Source organism: Ascaphus truei, chromosome 6, assembly GCF_040206685.1.
Source record: "Ascaphus truei isolate aAscTru1 chromosome 6, aAscTru1.hap1, whole genome shotgun sequence".
Taxonomy (NCBI): domain Eukaryota; kingdom Metazoa; phylum Chordata; class Amphibia; order Anura; family Ascaphidae; genus Ascaphus; species Ascaphus truei.
Window position 1 is genome coordinate 139,639,189 of NC_134488.1, and position 16,738 is coordinate 139,655,926.

At 44.2% G+C, this 16,738-nt stretch overlaps 2 protein-coding genes across 2 annotated transcripts in view; one reads left to right on the plus strand and one right to left on the minus strand.

Annotated features, from left to right (window-relative positions):
• Window positions 1–4,758, plus strand: part of LOC142497986 (guanylate-binding protein 1-like) — a 57,154-nt gene extending 52,396 nt beyond the window's left edge. Inside the window, exon 11 of the mRNA XM_075606486.1 lies at window positions 4,304–4,758. Within this exon, the coding sequence (XP_075462601.1) occupies window positions 4,304–4,519 (216 nt within the window). The 3' untranslated portion in view covers window positions 4,520–4,758. The remainder of the gene's footprint in view (window positions 1–4,303) is intronic.
• LOC142497992 (guanylate-binding protein 1-like) overlaps window positions 1–16,738 on the minus strand; it is an 851,842-nt gene that overhangs the window by 442,643 nt on the left and 392,461 nt on the right. The gene's annotated exons all lie outside the window — the stretch shown is intronic.

Consider the following 16,738-nt stretch of genomic DNA (forward strand, 5'->3'; position numbering starts at 1 on the left):
GAGGGTGTCCCATTGGAATTATTACAGGGTGATAGTAAAGGGTAAGGTGAGAGTGAGGAGAGAGGGGGTCCCATTGGGGTTATTACAGAGTGATAGTAAAGGATAAAGTGAGAATGAGGAGAGAGGGGGTCCCATTGGGGTTATTACAGGGTGATAGTAAAGGATAAGGTGAGAGTGAGGACAGAGGGGGATCCCATTGGGGTTATTACAGGGTTATAGTAAAGGATAAGGTGAGAGTGAGGAGAGAGGGGATCCCATTTGGATTATTACAGGGTGATAGTAAAGGATAAGGTGAGAGTGAGGAGAGAGGGGGATCCCATTGGGGTTATTACAAGGTGAGAGTAAAGGGTAAGGTGAGAGTGAGGAGAGAGGGGGATCCCATTGGGGTTATTACAGGGTGATAGTAAAGGATAAGGTGAGAGTGAGGAGAGAGGGGGTCCCATTGGGGTTATTACAGGGTGATAGTAAAGGATAAGGTGAGAGTGAGGAGAGAGGGGGATCCCATTGGGTTAATTACAGGGTGATAGTAAAGGATAAGGTGAGAGTGAGGAGAGAGGGGGTCCCATTGGGGTTATTACAGGGTGATAGTAAAGGATAAGGTGAGAGTGAGGAGAGAGGGGGATCCCATTTGGGTTATTACAAGGTGAGAGTAAATGGTAAGGTGAGAGTGAGGAGAGAGGGGGATCCCATTGAGATTATTACAGGGTGATAGTAAAGGGTAAGGTGAGAGTGAGGAGAGAGGGTGTCCCATTGGGGTTATTACAGGGTGATAGTAAAGGGTAAGGTGAGAGTGAGGAGAGGGGGTCCCATTGGGGTTATTACAGGGTGATAGTAAAGGATAGGGTGAGAGTAAGGAGAGAGGGGGATCCCATTGGGATTATTACAGGGTGATAATAAAGGATAAGATGAGAGTGAGGAGAGAGGGGGATCCCATTGGGGTTATTACAGGGTGATAGTAAAGGATAAGGTGAGAGTGAGGAGAGAGGGGGATCCCATTGGGGTTATTACAGGGTGATAGTAAAGGGTAAGGTGAGAGTGAGGAGAGAGGGGATCCCATTGGGATTATTACAGAGTGATAGTAAAGGATAAGGTGAGAGTGAGGAGAGAGGGGGTCCCATTGGGGTTATTACAGGGTGATAGTAAAGGATAGGGTGAGAGTGAGGTGAGAGGGGATCCCATTGGGGTTATTACAGGGTGATAGTAAAGGATAGGGTGAGAGTGAGGAGAGAGGGGGATCCCATTGGGGTTATTACAGGGTGATAGTAAAGGATAGGGTGAAAGTGAGGAGAGAGGGGGTCCCATTGGAATTATTACAGGGTGATAGTAAAGGGTAAGGTGAGAGTGAGGAGAGAGGGGGTCCCATTGGAATTATTACAGGGTGATAGTAAAGGGTAAGGTGAGAGTGAGGAGAGAGGGGGTCCCATTGGGGTTATTACAGAGTGATAGTAAAGGATAAAGTGAGAATGAGGAGAGAGGGGGTCCCATTGGGGTTATTACAGGGTGATAGTAAAGGATAAGGTGAGAGTGAGGACAGAGGGGGATCCCATTGGGTTTATTACAGGGTTATAGTAAAGGATAAGGTGAGAGTGAGGAGAGAGGGGATCCCATTGGGATTATTACAGGGTGATAGTAAAGGATAAGGTGAGAGTGAGGAGAGAGGGGGATCCCATTGGGGTTATTACAAGGTGAGAGTAAAGGGTAAGGTGAGAGTGAGGAGAGAGGGGGTCCCATTGGGGTTATTACAGGGTGATAGTAAAGGATAAGGTGAGAGTGAGGAGAGAGGGGGATCCCATTGGGGTTATTACAGGGTGATAGTAAAGGATAAGGTGAGAGTGAGGAGAGAGGGGGATCCCATTGGGGTTATTACAGGGTGATAGTAAAGGATAAGGTGAGAGTGAGGAGAGAGGGGGTCCCATTGGGGTTATTACAGGGTGATAGTAAAGGATAAGGTGAGAGTGAGGAGAGAGGGGGATCCCATTTGGGTTATTACAAGGTGAGAGTAAATGGTAAGGTGAGAGTGAGGAGAGAGGGGGATCCCATTGAGATTATTACAGGGTGATAGTAAAGGGTAAGGTGAGGGTGAGGAGAGAGGGGGATCCCATTGGGGTTATTACAGGGTGATAGTAAAGGATAGGGTGAGAGGGATTAGAGAGGGGGATCCCATTGGGGTTATTACAGGGTGATAGTAAAGGATAAGGTGAGAGTGAGGAGAGAGGGGGATCCCATTGGGATTATTACAGGGTGATAGTAAAGGATAGGGTGAGAGTGAGGAGAGGGGGATCCCATTGGGGTTATTACAGGGTGATAGTAAAGGATAAGGTGAGAGTGAGGAGAGAGGGGGATCCCATTGGGATTATTACAGGGTGATAGTAAAGGATAAGGTGAGAGTGAGGAGAGAGGGGGATCCCATTGGGATTATTACAGGGTGATAGTAAAGGATAAGCTGAGAGTGAGGAGAGAGGGGGGTCCCATTGGGGTTATTACAGGGTGATAGTAAAGGGTAAGGTGAGAGTGAGGAGAGAGGGGGGTCCCATTGGGGTTATTACAGGGTGATAGTAAAGGATAAGGTGAGAGTGAGGAGAGAGGGGGTCCCATTGGGGTTATTACAGGGTGATAGTAAAGGATAGGGTGAGAGTGAGGACAGAGGGGATCCCATTGGGGTTATTACAGGGTGAGAGTAAAGGATTAGGTGAGAGTGAGGAGAGAGGGGATCCCATTGGGGTTATTACAGGGTGATAGTAAAGGATACAGTGAGAGTGAGGAGAGAGGGGGTCCCATTGGGGTTATTACAGGGTGAGAGTAAAGGATAAGGTGAGAGTGAGGAGAGAGGGGATCCCATTGGGGTTATTACAGGATGATAGTAAAAGATAAGGTGAGAGTGAGGAGAGAGGGGATCCCATTGGGGTTATTACAGGGTGAGAGTAAAGGATAAGGTGAGAGTGAGGAGAGAGGGGGATCCCATTGGGATTATTACAGGGTGATAGTAAAGGATAGGGTGAGTGAGGAGAGAGGGGGATCCCATTGGGGTTATTACAAGGTGAGAGTAAATGGTAAGGTGAGAGTGAGGAGAGAGGGGGATCACATTGGGATTATTACAGGGTCATAGTAAAGTGTAAGGTGAGAGTGGGGAGAGAGGGGGATCCCATTGGGGTTATTACAGGGTGATAGTAAAGGATAGGGTGAGAGTGATTAGAGAGGGGGATCCCATTGGTGTTATTACAGGGTGATAGTAAAGGATAAGGTGAGAATGAGGAGAGAGGGGGATCCCATTGGGATTATTACAGGGTGATAGTAAAGGATAGGGTGAGAGTGAGGAGAGGGGGATCCCATTGGGGTTATTACAGGGTGATAGTAAAGGATAAGGTGAGAGTGAGGAGAGAGGGGGATCCCATTGGGATTATTACAGGGTGATAGTAAAGGATAAGCTGAGAGTGAGGAGAGAGGGGGGTCCCATTGGGGTTATTACAGGGTGATAGTAAAGGGTAAGGTGAGAGTGAGGACAGAGGGGGATCCCATTGGGGTTATTACAGGGTGATAGTAAAGGATAAGGTGTGAGTGAGGACAGAGGGGATCCCATTGGGGTTATTACAGGGTGAGAGTAAAGGATAAGGTGAGAGTGAGGAGAGAGGGGATCCCATTGGTGTTATTACAGGGTGATAGTAAAGGATACGGTGAGAGTGAGGAGAGAGGGGGTCCCATTGGGGTTATTACAGGGTGAGAGTAAAGGATAAGGTGAGAGTGAGGAGAGAGGGGATCCCATTGGGGTTATTACAGGATGATAGTAAAGGATAAGGTGAGAGTGAGGAGAGAGGGGGTCCCATTGGGGTTATTACAGGGTGAGAGTAAAGGATAAGGTGAGAGTGAGGAGAGAGGGGGATCCCATTGGGATTATTACAAGGTGATAGTAAAGGATAGGGTGAGAGTGAATAGAGAGGGGGATCCCATTGGGGTTATTACAGGGTGATAGTAAAGGGTAAGGTGAGAGTGAGGAGAGTGGGGAATCCCATTGGGATTATTACAGGGTGATAGTAAAGGGTAGGGTGAGAGTGAGGAGAGAGGGGGATCCCATTGGGATTATTACAGGATGATAGTAAAGGAACCAAGAGTTTAATTTCCATAATTTGTTACACATTTCCTGGGAACGTTTGCAAAGCGACAAATGACACATTCCCAGGAGTCCTGTTTCTCCAGTTATACAGTATGCGGCGTCTTTATCTAAATCCCCCATCCTTCTATACTGGGGCCATGCTGAGCGCACCCATCTCTCTGGCTCCTGTGTGATTCTCTCACTGTTTGTTTTCAGGAACAGGAAGCCACACTTTGCGCAGGATTCACCCAGAGGACTGACGCTCTGGAAAGGGAGATTCAAGGTCTACGTAACCAAAAGGGCAGAGACGATCAAAGACAGGCATCGAAATTACCGGCCGGTCCAGTTCAAAACCGGACACCTGGCAACTCTAATGGCAAAGTGCAGTTATGCATGTCCAGCGGGTCAGCGCTGCCACACGTTAGAGAATAAGTGTCAGTGTATGTAATAGTTTGCATACATTCTACCCATATGTAACTGTTAGAGGATTGTTATGTTATGAAGCTTGTATGAACCTTTTCCTTCCCCGCTGTCTGCGAGTTCCTCTGTAACAGAATAAAAGACAATGCACAGGTTCAGCTCACAGGATGTGAGTTACTTTGAAGGTTGGATCTGTGCCGGGCAGCTCAGTATTTAATCTTCTAGCTGATGAAAGGTACAACCTGAGTTGTGCTTTAGGAGAATACAAAAAACAAAACTGTGAGTAGTTGATTGGATGGTCTGATAAGAAAGTCAAACCGCGCTCTTGCTTCCTAACAGGATCTCGTAGTGGATCAACTCTACCCTCTTGCAGCTGATGTGATGTGAAGGCACCCCTCCTCCACAGGTCCCGTCGCAGGATGGCTCCAAACGCGGGCAACAGCAGGGAATGAAACACAAAAGCGCACCGAGGGTCAAGATTTAATTAAAACATGTTAGTAGTAGTAACAATAAAAACTTACATATAAGGGTAAGTACATCCAGTATTAAGGTGCAGAGGAAACAGTCCTGGTGGTGTCCTGGGCATAAAGAGATGGTGCAGAGGCTTACAAGGTAGACCCACGTGCTGGGGCTGCCTGGCTCAGCACCATATAGTTCTTACTTCCGGGTTGCAGATTCTCGCAGGACCCGTGAATAGTAGCCCGCCTCAAATGCCGGTTTCCCAGAGAAACTCACTCCGGCGTGCCGAAGGGTCTCTGGTTGTTGATGGGACAGCTGGGGGTAGGAACACCTGTGGGCTGACTTCTAGCTGCACCGTAGGGCTTTCGCAACGCGTTTCACACAGTGTTGTGCTTCATCAGGCGTATGCATTTGGGTGTTTACATCCATTAACCCTGTGTGGCTAGGGCTCGTGCATAATTTATTTGTGTCAATTTTGACAAGGTTATTATTAAATTACTGTAGCCCTTTTTGTGAACCCCTGCACTAAGGAACTACTGGTGTTGTGTGTTACCTGCGGCTTCAGGAGCTCTAAGCCTCCGCTGTTGGGGAGCCTGGGGTCATACCCTCACTTATCATGGTGCAGCACCTCCACTTACCCAGGATCCCCATAGTAGAGGATCTACCCTGAGCAAGAAAAACATAACAATCGTATTGTGCAACAGGCAACCTTTTACTATTGATATTAACTAATGGAATCTTGCAGAGTATACAAAACATGCGTAAGACCCTTATACTCTACAATCACAACATAACACACTTTGGCTCGGCCACACCTTGATAGAGATAATGTTCTGTACACAGGTGGCTCTGCCACTCTCCCAAGTAGTATGTCCTGCAACTATTATCTGTATGGAATAGTTTGATGGCACACTAGTGCCCCCAATTAGTTAGTGGGAGGCGGGATCAGCGCCTGGTGACCGGTGTAGGTGCACTTGTTGACTAACGATACCTCCCGGTAAATACGGTGACCACACCACTTCACAAAGGGTCCATAGTGTTGCTCCAGCCTTGCGCCGACACTCCGCTATGCTGTGTGGTCTGTTCTCCAGACCAAGATGGCGTCCGCGACTCCGCAGCTGAACCCGCACTAATGGAATACGTCCCTAACTGCTACGGCCGTCCCTACAAAAGCGGCACCCTACGATGACAGGGGTAATGCTACTGGGGGCTGGGGAAATGTATCTGACCTAAGCGGAAGGGTCACTGACCCTCCGCTCGCGCACACGAGGTTCCGCCACCTTCATCCTTCACCTCTCACTCGTGTCTCCCACCGCCCACACGCATCCTGTCTCTCTATCCAGAGTCTCGCACCCTATTGGTCCTCAGCCTCAGCTGACTCTCCCACAGTTCAGAGTTCAGAGTGCAACCCCCAAAGTCCCTCCAGATTGGTTGCCTTTCGCGCGCTTCCCTCGCACATGCGCAACCTGACTATTCACTCAGTGACCTTACTGGCAAAAGAACAGTATGGCGCTTCCTTTATTAGTGACAGCGCGGAACCCTCATATATATGTATACACATCCTTACATTACTGTATTACGGTATGTGTATTTTTTGTATGATGAATGATTGTTCATGATAAAAATATATGTATTCATTTTGGTTTCTTCTGGTTTCATTTTCATGCGCTCTTATTTTTGTTTTTTTGTATTGCTGATTATGCCCCGCTGATCACGGGAGATTGGGAGCTGCGGGGTGACACCGGGTAGCCGTGAGAGGGGGGTTATTTGGAGAGACAGCGCGCTCAATACAATTTTTTTGCTTTAGGAGAATACCTGGCAGCTGTGTGCAGAGTACCAGATTGTGTTGCATTGCTGTGTGTTCCCTGTGCTGTATCTGCTATCCATCGGGGCTGGGATCTGCCAGTCTGGCAGTGCCATGTATACATGGAGTTTCTCTCGCTCCTTTCTCTGCTGAATAAAACCTGTATTAGTGGAACCCACCTGCCTCTGCTTCTCTTCTCCACCACCTCCTACTTTGGGTTCCCACTGAGGGACATCATAAAAGAAGAGAAACAACCAACCTGCTGGACTCAATATAACCCGCACCTCATTTAAGGAGGAAAAGAGCATAAATAGTTCTTGGGAAAAAATGAAATGAATCTTGTTGGAGAATTGTGGACAGAATAGAAAGGAGAAAGTTGCTGGGCTGGGAGGCCTGTTAGCAGCAAGTTATAATAATCCAGATGGGTGAGAATAAGGGCATGCATTAGAGTTTAAGTGGAAGACTGATAGAGGAAGGGACAAAGTACTCCGGCCGGGGGGAAGGGAGGACCCTCATTCGAAGGTACACTGAAAAGGGCGGTGAAGTGTTACAGGTGCATGATGACATGGGGCGTAGCTGTAGCTCCATCTTCTGCACCATATTCTCCACCACTACACAAACATTTCTGCTCTAATAGTTACATTAGTTTTTAACTAAGAATAAAATCTCCTGCACAATACACAGTGTCATTACATTTGATATGCCTACATATATCATAGTCAAATTTGAGTACCTAGACTTTGGTAATCTAAACAAACAACATTTTCCCACATTCTATCTCTTAATCTTTCATTTGTTATAAATATATGTACGCCTCTTCTGAATAGATATACGGTACTATATTGAAAAATCTATCTAACAATAACTTACTGTATATAAAACCATTGCTAGTTCAGGTCTTCTATATAAATGAGATGAAAGGGAAGGGGGGTGGACCAGGCGCTTCTACAGGAATAAATACAATAATAAAGTGATCCAATAATAAAGTGAACGGTGTCAATGTTAATCTCAACGATATCTACAGTAAATACTAATGTGAAATACTTCAGTGTAAACCCATCACCTTGAAAACAAAACAAGAAAAAGGTGACAATAAGTGATCCTGGGAGGACCAGAGACAGTATACACGTATGGTTTACCCCCGCTACAGCTTAACTATGGAGCATGGGAAGTGGTGCTGTAAGGGGCATATAACTTAGTACACGGTGGACAGACAGAACCCCTATTAGTAGCACTCTGATCCAGTATGAAGTGGTGATAGTATTAAAATAATTTTATTAAATGACAATATCGTTAAAATATTGGGGTTTAAAACAATGATTAAATGATACCAAGTGATTCTTACTCTATGGATATGTAAATCCAGATGAGTGTACAGTGGTATATTAATGTTCAGTGTTAGGAAAGTTCACTGGCCCTAGTAGTCCTCTATAGAGTGGGTTAACTAGAATCACTTGGTACCATTTAATCATTGTTTTAAACCCCAATATTTTAACGATATTGTCATTTAATAAAGTTATTTTAATATTATCACCATTTCATACTGGATCAGAGTGCTACTAATAGGGGTTCTGTCTGTCCACCGTGTACTAGGACCGGAGACAAGGAAGACTGGTAGTGCTTAGCTGTAAAGATCGTAGAAGCTACTTCCGCCCGCAGTTGGAGAACAAACCGGAAGTGACGCACGCGGATGTGAGTGCGGTGAACAGCGGTGTGGGGACTCGATCAGTGAGGCGTGCAACAATCCAACTGGTGTCCTAACAGTTCTCTCCAATGTTCTCTTGATTATTCACAAATGTGAGTGCAAATGTACATATATCCATGGCCTCATTGAAATGTTATTCTCTCTTTCCAATACAAACGCCTCTCTACTGGCCCACGCCCAACATCACCATACACCCTGGATTACTCAAAAGCCTTGCACTATCTACTAAATGTTGGTGGAAAACCCTGAAAACCAGCACACCAACCACCGCAAACTCAAATGGCAAACATCATAAAGTAACAACTTGCAAACAACTTCTCAAATTTCTACTCATACTATTACTCTCTTTAGCAGGTGATATTGAATCTAACCCAGGCCCTCCCACTTCAACTCTGTCCCACACCCCTGAGAATACCCCCTTCAAATTCCAAAAAGGGCTAGCTGTAGCCCATATAAATATCCGGAGTCTACTGCCCAAACTGGATGAACTAAGGGCATGGTGCCTTGTGCATAAACCCAAAGCAATCGTTCTTACAGATTCATGGCTAACCCCTAAAACCCCTGATGCAAATATCGCCATTCAGGGATACACCATTTCTAGGAGGGATAGGTCAAATAGAGGAGGAGGGGTGTTATTTTATATTGCAGAAACCTTACAATTTACACTGTTAAATTGCCCCCCAAGCCCAACCTCTTTTGAAATCCTGGTTGGCAGAATCTGTCTCCCCTTTTCTAAGACCATCTTGCAAGCTGGCATCTACCGCCCCCCTAAAGCCCTTCTACAAAATCTGACAGATATCACCCAGTTTCTTGGCTCCAATTCCTCTCTGAATGAGAAGAGTGAGCTGCTAGTTCTTGGGGATTTCAACTTCAATTGGCTTGACCCGAAAAACCACAAAATCCATACACAAATTAAATCGCTTAACCTATCGCAACTCATTTCCCAACCAACATGGACAAACCTGAAATCGCACAACCATTCCTTGCTTGACTGGATTCTCTCCTCAAATCCCAGTAGAATCCAATCCTCTGGCATTCTTCCTGACATTTTCAGTAACCATGCAATAGTGTACTGTGTAAGGAAAATTAAACCGCCCCAATCAAGCCCTAATGTTCTCCTCACTAGAACATTCAGAAACTTTAACCCACAACAGTTTCTGGCTGACCTTACCAACTGCCCTTGGCACAGTATCGATTTAATTCCTGACCCTGATTCTGCGTTCGACTATTTCCAATCCGAGTTCTTAAAACTCTGTGATACCCATGCTCCACTACGCAGAATAAGGTTACGGGGTGCCCACCTTCCATGGGTTACAACTGACCTTATAGCACTCTACCAGTTCAGGGATGCCTTGTGGAAAAGCCACAAAGTAACTGGCACTACCAAGGATCTCAATCACTACAGATGCCTGCGGATCATGTGCACAAGGCAAACAAGGCATGCAAAAGCACAATATTACTCTGACAATCTCCACCAGAACACATCAATTACTCTGACAATCTCCAACAGAACACATCAAACCCAGCTAACTTCTGGAAGGTTATCAACAACATATTCCAGCCTTCTAACCATCAACAGCCAAGTAACATCACTAAGGGCGAAGAGGAGATTACACAAGTGCTTCTCAAATTAAAACTAAGCAGCCAATGTGGACCTGACTTACTACAATCTAGGTTCCTAAGACTTGGTGCCCCAGCAATTCCCAAACCAATTGTTTCCATAGTCAACTCTATCCTGTCTGCAGGCCATATCCCTAAGAACTGGAAAACTGCCAGAGTTGTCCCAATCTTCAAAAGTGGGGACAAAAACACTGTCTCAAACTACAAGCCAATCTCCCTTCTCCCAATCCTATCCAAAGTCATGGAAAAATGTGTCCACTCCCAATTAAGCGATTACTATACAAAGACAAATTTCCCTAGCCAATTCCAATCTGGCTTTCACCCCAAACACTCCACCGTAACTACCCTGCTAAAAGTTTGCAATGAAATCCAGTGTGGAATGGAACGGGGGGGGGACAACTCACTGGTGCAGTATTCCTAGATTTTGCAAAGGCTTTTGATACTGTTGATCATGCTATCCTGCTTAACAAACTCCAGAGCTCTGGAATAAGGAAGCATGCTTTAAACTGGTTTCAGTCCTACCTATCAGGTAGATCCCAACATGTTTCCATCTCTGGCTCTAACTCTAACCCCCTGGCTATCACCTGTGGTGTCCCGCAAGGCTCTGTTCTGGGGCCCCTACTCTTGTATTGTATTGTATGTCTTTATTTATATAGCGCCATAAATATACATAGCGCTTCACAGTAGTAATACATGTTGTAATCATATAAATAACAAATAATATAAATAACAGGTCATCGGAATAAGTGCTTCATTCACACTGTAAGAGTAACATTAAGGAAGAGGAGTCCCTGCTCCAAGGAGCTTATAATCTAATTGATCTCAGTGTTCATCAATGATCTTCCCACAGCTTGTAAGGAAGCCTCAATACACATGTATGCAGATGATACAATCCTATATGCACACAGCCATAGCCTCTCCGACCTTCAACACATACTTCAGTCTGACTTTTTGAGACTCGAAAACTGGATTTCCCAAACCAAACTGTTTTTAAACACTGACAAGACTATAACAATGGTATTTGGGACCAAGACTAAATTTTTAAAGCTTCCAGCGACTGAGCTCCACATTAGGACCAACACTAACACCACCCTAACTCCTGTTACTCGTTTTAAATACCTGGGCATATGGCTTGACTCCCACTTAACTTTCGGGATGCACATTGATACCCTGACAACCAAGACCTATGCCAAACTAGGGGTACTTTAAAGGAACAAATTCTCCCTAAGTCTCCTGGTCAGAAAGCGTATCGCACAGCAGATGCTAATGCCAATTATTGACTATGCAGAAATAGTATATGGCTCGGCAACTCAATCCCACCATAGCAAACTTGACACCCTCTACAATTCAATTTGTTGTTTTGTTCTCCAATGCAACTATAACACACATCACTGCGAAATGCTCAAAGAACTAGATTGTTCATCACTCGAGTCTAGGCGCAAAGTTCACCTTTCCTGTCTTGCCTTCAAATTCTTTATGGGCAAGCTACCCAGCTATCTTAACAAGCTCCTCACCCCTACCACATGCAGCACCTATCACCTGAGATCAGACTCCAAAAGACTGTTCCTGGTCCCAAGGCTCAACAAAGTATCCGGCCGCTCCTCCTTCTCTTACCGTGCACCCCAAAACTGGAACAACCTACCAGAGTCTCTTACATCTACCACCAGTTTAAGTTCTTTCGAATCTAAGGCTGTCACACATTTTAATCTGGTCTGTAACTGTTTCATACGCCCATAATATATATTATCTTTAACTGTGCACGCAATGTCTTGTATATAATGTATACCCTGCTCATTTATGTAACTGTATTTGTAAACATGTATTTGTCATCATAACTCTGTGCCTAGGACATACTTGAAAACGAGAGGTAACTCTCAATGTATTACTTCCTGGTAAAATATTTTATAAATAAATAAATAAATATATGTTTATTGGTATAATACATATTTCCCTACAATATTGCACCATTGTATTATCTCTCTTCTTTCTATGACCATCATCCATTGAGTCCAAGTGGCATGCAGTAGGTGTTGCACTACACAACATTAGAACTACACAGTAAAGGCCTCCTATCAGAGAGAGATGGATCTCTTATATGCTATATATCATAAGAAGAACTCTGTGAGTGAGACCAACACTTTATTCGTAGATAGGAATACTTGTCATCACAGATCACACTATTATTGGTTCTGTGTTTTTTCCTTTCATATCATCACACATCCACCAAGTGATCCCCCCTTACCTGGAAGAAGACTTCTATATAAATGGTTATAAACACATTGGATCTTGATATAGCCCTTAAAATTAATAGGTATAGGTATATATAGCTCCCTCCTCCTCCTGCGACACTAAGTATAATATCAATATTAAGGGCCATCCTATATACTAAATCTAATAACACATTTCTCTCCTCTGCTATCTTCCAATATCCTAACACACACAGATATAATAGAATATGGAACCATTTCATCTTTGTACCCCTTATATTTAGTTACCATATAAAAAATAATAATAATACAAATAACCCCTAATAGTAACCCAACCAGGATCCACTGATCTGTTTAGTAGTTTCCAGTCAGAATCCTAAACTATAGGTTAGTATCTGAAGGAAAACCTTTTTCCTTGCCTAGGCTTCAGAACTGAGAGGAACCTTTCCTCTGCCAAGAAAGCTGAAGGCCTTGTGACTGGATACACATCTGCACCGTTTGCAGCAGACTCGCCCGGGAAGCTTTCATGCACTGCCACTCGTTATCTCTGATTTTTGATGAACTTACAGGCCCGGGAATACGAAAGCAATGAAACGTAACGCAAGCCAGGTTTCAAATATTTTGTCTCAATTTATTACTCATAGGGTAATGACTTTTATACCAGAAAAAGAAGATATTGATTAGAGGCGTCACATAGGCGTAACATAGGCGTAACCTGGGTGTGTCTTGGGCGTAGCTTTGATTAGAGGCGTGATTTAGAGGCAGGACATATTAGTGGCATGATTTTGGGACGTGTTTCTAGCAATACAAGCAATGTCTGAATACATAGCTTATTCATTGCCTGTTATCAAAAGAGACCTTGAATCTCTAGCAACTAAGTTATACTATTTTGCCTCTTTCATAGAACCAGTCTATTATATTTTAACTAAAAGAGCAGGAAACTGACAATACAAAAAGTATCTTAGCAATATCCTGAGCAGGAAGAAAGGAAATGTAATTTGACAGAAACTGAGTGCATTAGGAATTATATTTCAGCAAAAGGCTGACTACAGAATCTTAACTGGTTATGAACAGACAACATGGATGCTTAACACAAGTGCAGATTCTGGCCTGACCTACTGGTCCTAACAATTCCCTCCTTTTTGTTCTCTAAAAGAACAAATACCCTTACTTGGTACTCTTCTGTATGACTATGGCCTTGTAGTGACCAATAGAGACATATACTGTATATATAACATTAAATATTTATTTAGATTAGAAAATGACTTACGTCTCAATATTGCACCTAATTTAAGGGTCAGCTATTTGTGAGAATTGGTGGGGGCTAATTTCTGCTAAGAGCGACTGCACAAACATTCTTCTTGCGCGCATCTTTCATACTGCATTTACTCAGAATTGCAAAACGGACCAAGATGGCTGCTATGGTCAAAATGGATGACTTGTGATCCTTTCCTTGTGGTTGACTCACGGCCCTTGGTGACCTCCCACCTTCCTCATATCCAGTCTTCTCAGTCCCCCCATATCCTTAAGAGACAGTCATTTAAAGAACAGAACAGTTAACCATTTCATAGTCTTGCTGGACCAAGATGTCCAAGTTGTGATTGACTTAATTCCTTTCTTTTCCGGTCATTATATCAGCCCAGATGATTTCTTCTTCGGTCTCATCTTCTGGGGGACTGGCGACATCATCACCGCAGAGAGGCATAGCGTCGGTTGGGGTTGCAACGCACTTCTGGATCAAAGTTTTGCTGTACATAACACATAGAGAGCAATGAGTAGGACAGACACACATACAAAAACATTCGCTAGCTTCGCTCAAAGCAAATTAATCCAACCACCAAGTCCCAATGGAATCCTGGATAAATACACAACATTGCACTTTAACTAGTGCGCATACATACCCCTCCCTTTGAGGCTAAAATATAGTCTAGAGCTATTTTATTCTGCAGAGACATTAATTTAAACTAAACCTATTCTTGGTTAAGTGAGTAAATGTCTGTGGTTGTATGATTGAGGATATCCCTTGTGACAGAAACCAGGGGATGGTAATAAATTCCATATACCCTATTTCCTCGATTGTAAGACGCCTTCGATTGTAAGACGCACCATCAATTTAGCCCTTACAATTGAGGAAAATTACTTTTTCGCTTACCATGTCTCATGAGAGGTCCCATGTCAGCGGAGGATGAAGCGGGCGGCGGCAAGAGAGAGAGGTCTCACATCTGCAGATGTTTGAAGGTGGACGGTGGGAGTGCGGTGGCGGTGGCAGGACAGGTCCAAAGTCTGCATGTGAATGAAGATAAGACAGCAGGCGTGCGGTGGCAGGAGATCATAATAGCAGGAGAGCTTAGCAGGAGCAGAGCTTCATAGGGGAACGGCTTGGGAGGTGCACACTGTAACCGGAAGTCAGACACCGGTCAACTTCTGGTGTTACAGAGTGCACATCCCAAGCCATTTCCCTACGCCGCTCTGGTCCTGCTATTATGATCTATTAGCCGCCTCCGCCACCGCACGCCCGCAGTCTTCTTATCTTCATTCACCTGCAGACTTGGGACCTGTCCTGCCACCGCCACCACACTCCCACCCACTGTCCATCTTCAACCATCTGCAGACGTGGGACCTCTCCTGCCGCCTCCTCACACTTCGTCCTCCTCTGACATATGACCTCTCCTGAAACATGTTAAAAAAATGAATACATCGATTCTAAGACGCACCCCAATTTCAGGCATGTGAAAATCGGAAAAAAGGTGCGTCTTAGAATTGAGGAAATAGGGTATAGGGCTCCCAGGATACTGAATAGTTTCTATCCTGTTTAGGCTGAAAAGTGCAGACTCAGAATGCATGCACTCCATCCCACAGTTTAGCAAGTGCTGGAACTGAGGGATGAGGGATCCAGACCAGAGTTTGTCTGCTGCCTGATTTCTGTCACCTGTCCTGCTACTTAGAGATCAGGTATTTAAGGCCGATTTCCTGGTTCATCTCCCCTCTCCCCAAGAGACTGGAGGCAGGAAGGCTGATGGAAGCAGAGAGGGGAAAAGCCTCTCCCCAAACAGGTTAAATCATTTTGTACCTTTATCAAATTGCAAAGTTCCTTATTTTTGTTTATTGGAAGCGGACAAGCCGCCCAATCCTAGTCAGGAAAAACCTCAGTTAAGTTAGTGTCTAGGTGATCTGGATTTTGTTTTGCTTGTGTTTCTTGTGTATGCAGTGTGGCAATCTCAGTGCCTGGGACTGAATAAACCAGACAGTAGCCTGTTTAAAGGAACAGCACGTTACGCCTCGTGATATAACCTACCCTAAAAGACCATGTTCTAACAGTCCTGGACAGACGGTGGAGCCCCGGAGTAAGTCGTTTGTCACACCCTGTAAACCTGTCATACAGTAACCCAACTCCTATATTTGGGAATAAATTCCCTGAAACTTGTTCTTCCCATAGACTACTTTTTAGCACTTGTGTATTGGGTGTCTCTCTTCTGTTTCCAACTCTACCTGTGAGCATAACCGTGTGTTTGACTGATAAAGCATTCTCCCACCGGGATATCATTCTGCAGGGAGCTCCAATTAACCTATAAATCAAAACAAAATAAACAGAGTTAAACAAATAATACCTTATACTATTTTGTCATCCTTATGGGACGCCACTTACACAAACATAATGGAGCATACATTGTAACTGAAAAATAATAAAAACCTGTAGAAATAAAAAGTTCAAAGTTCGTGTGTTGAGGCCTGGATTTTTTTGCCTATGACCTTTCTCCCTTGATTATTAGTGGTCAGAGAGTATTGTGTCCATCAAAACTATAATTTGCAGGCGCTATGTCTTTGTCTTTATTAGCTGTTTGTGCCGAGGCTGGCACTATTTTGACGTGGTGATGTGTATCCATGATGATAAGCAAATTTTTACTGCAATGCTGGTGATGAGTAGTATTTAAATGGCCTTTTCATCTGGGATGAAGAGCATGCTTGCGTAGAAAATGCTTGACCATTAACCCGTCTCGCGTAGGTGCACTTTCAGCTTTAACCTGTGCCTAGAAAGACTCAAAAATATATATTAGTTGCATGCAATACTTATTAATTGTTTTATTACCAATAACATGGTCCTTAATTCGTTCCTTTGAATTACTGATGGTCATAACTCAACCCATAAGTGTCTCTTAGGGAGAGAATTTATACCAAGAAATAAATTCTTGAATTAATATGGTTACTACTATTATTAGCATCCGCATATAAACAGAGATATCCCCTATTAATGCTCCTCAAATTTTAAACTAAGCAACCTATATGGACTTGACTTTGCTACAATCCAAGATCCTAAAACTTGGTACCTCAGCCTGTGCCAAACCAATTGCTTCCATAATCAACTCTATCCTGTCTGCAGGCCATATCCCTAATACCTGGAAAACTGCCAGAGTTGTCCCAATCTTCAAAAATGGGGA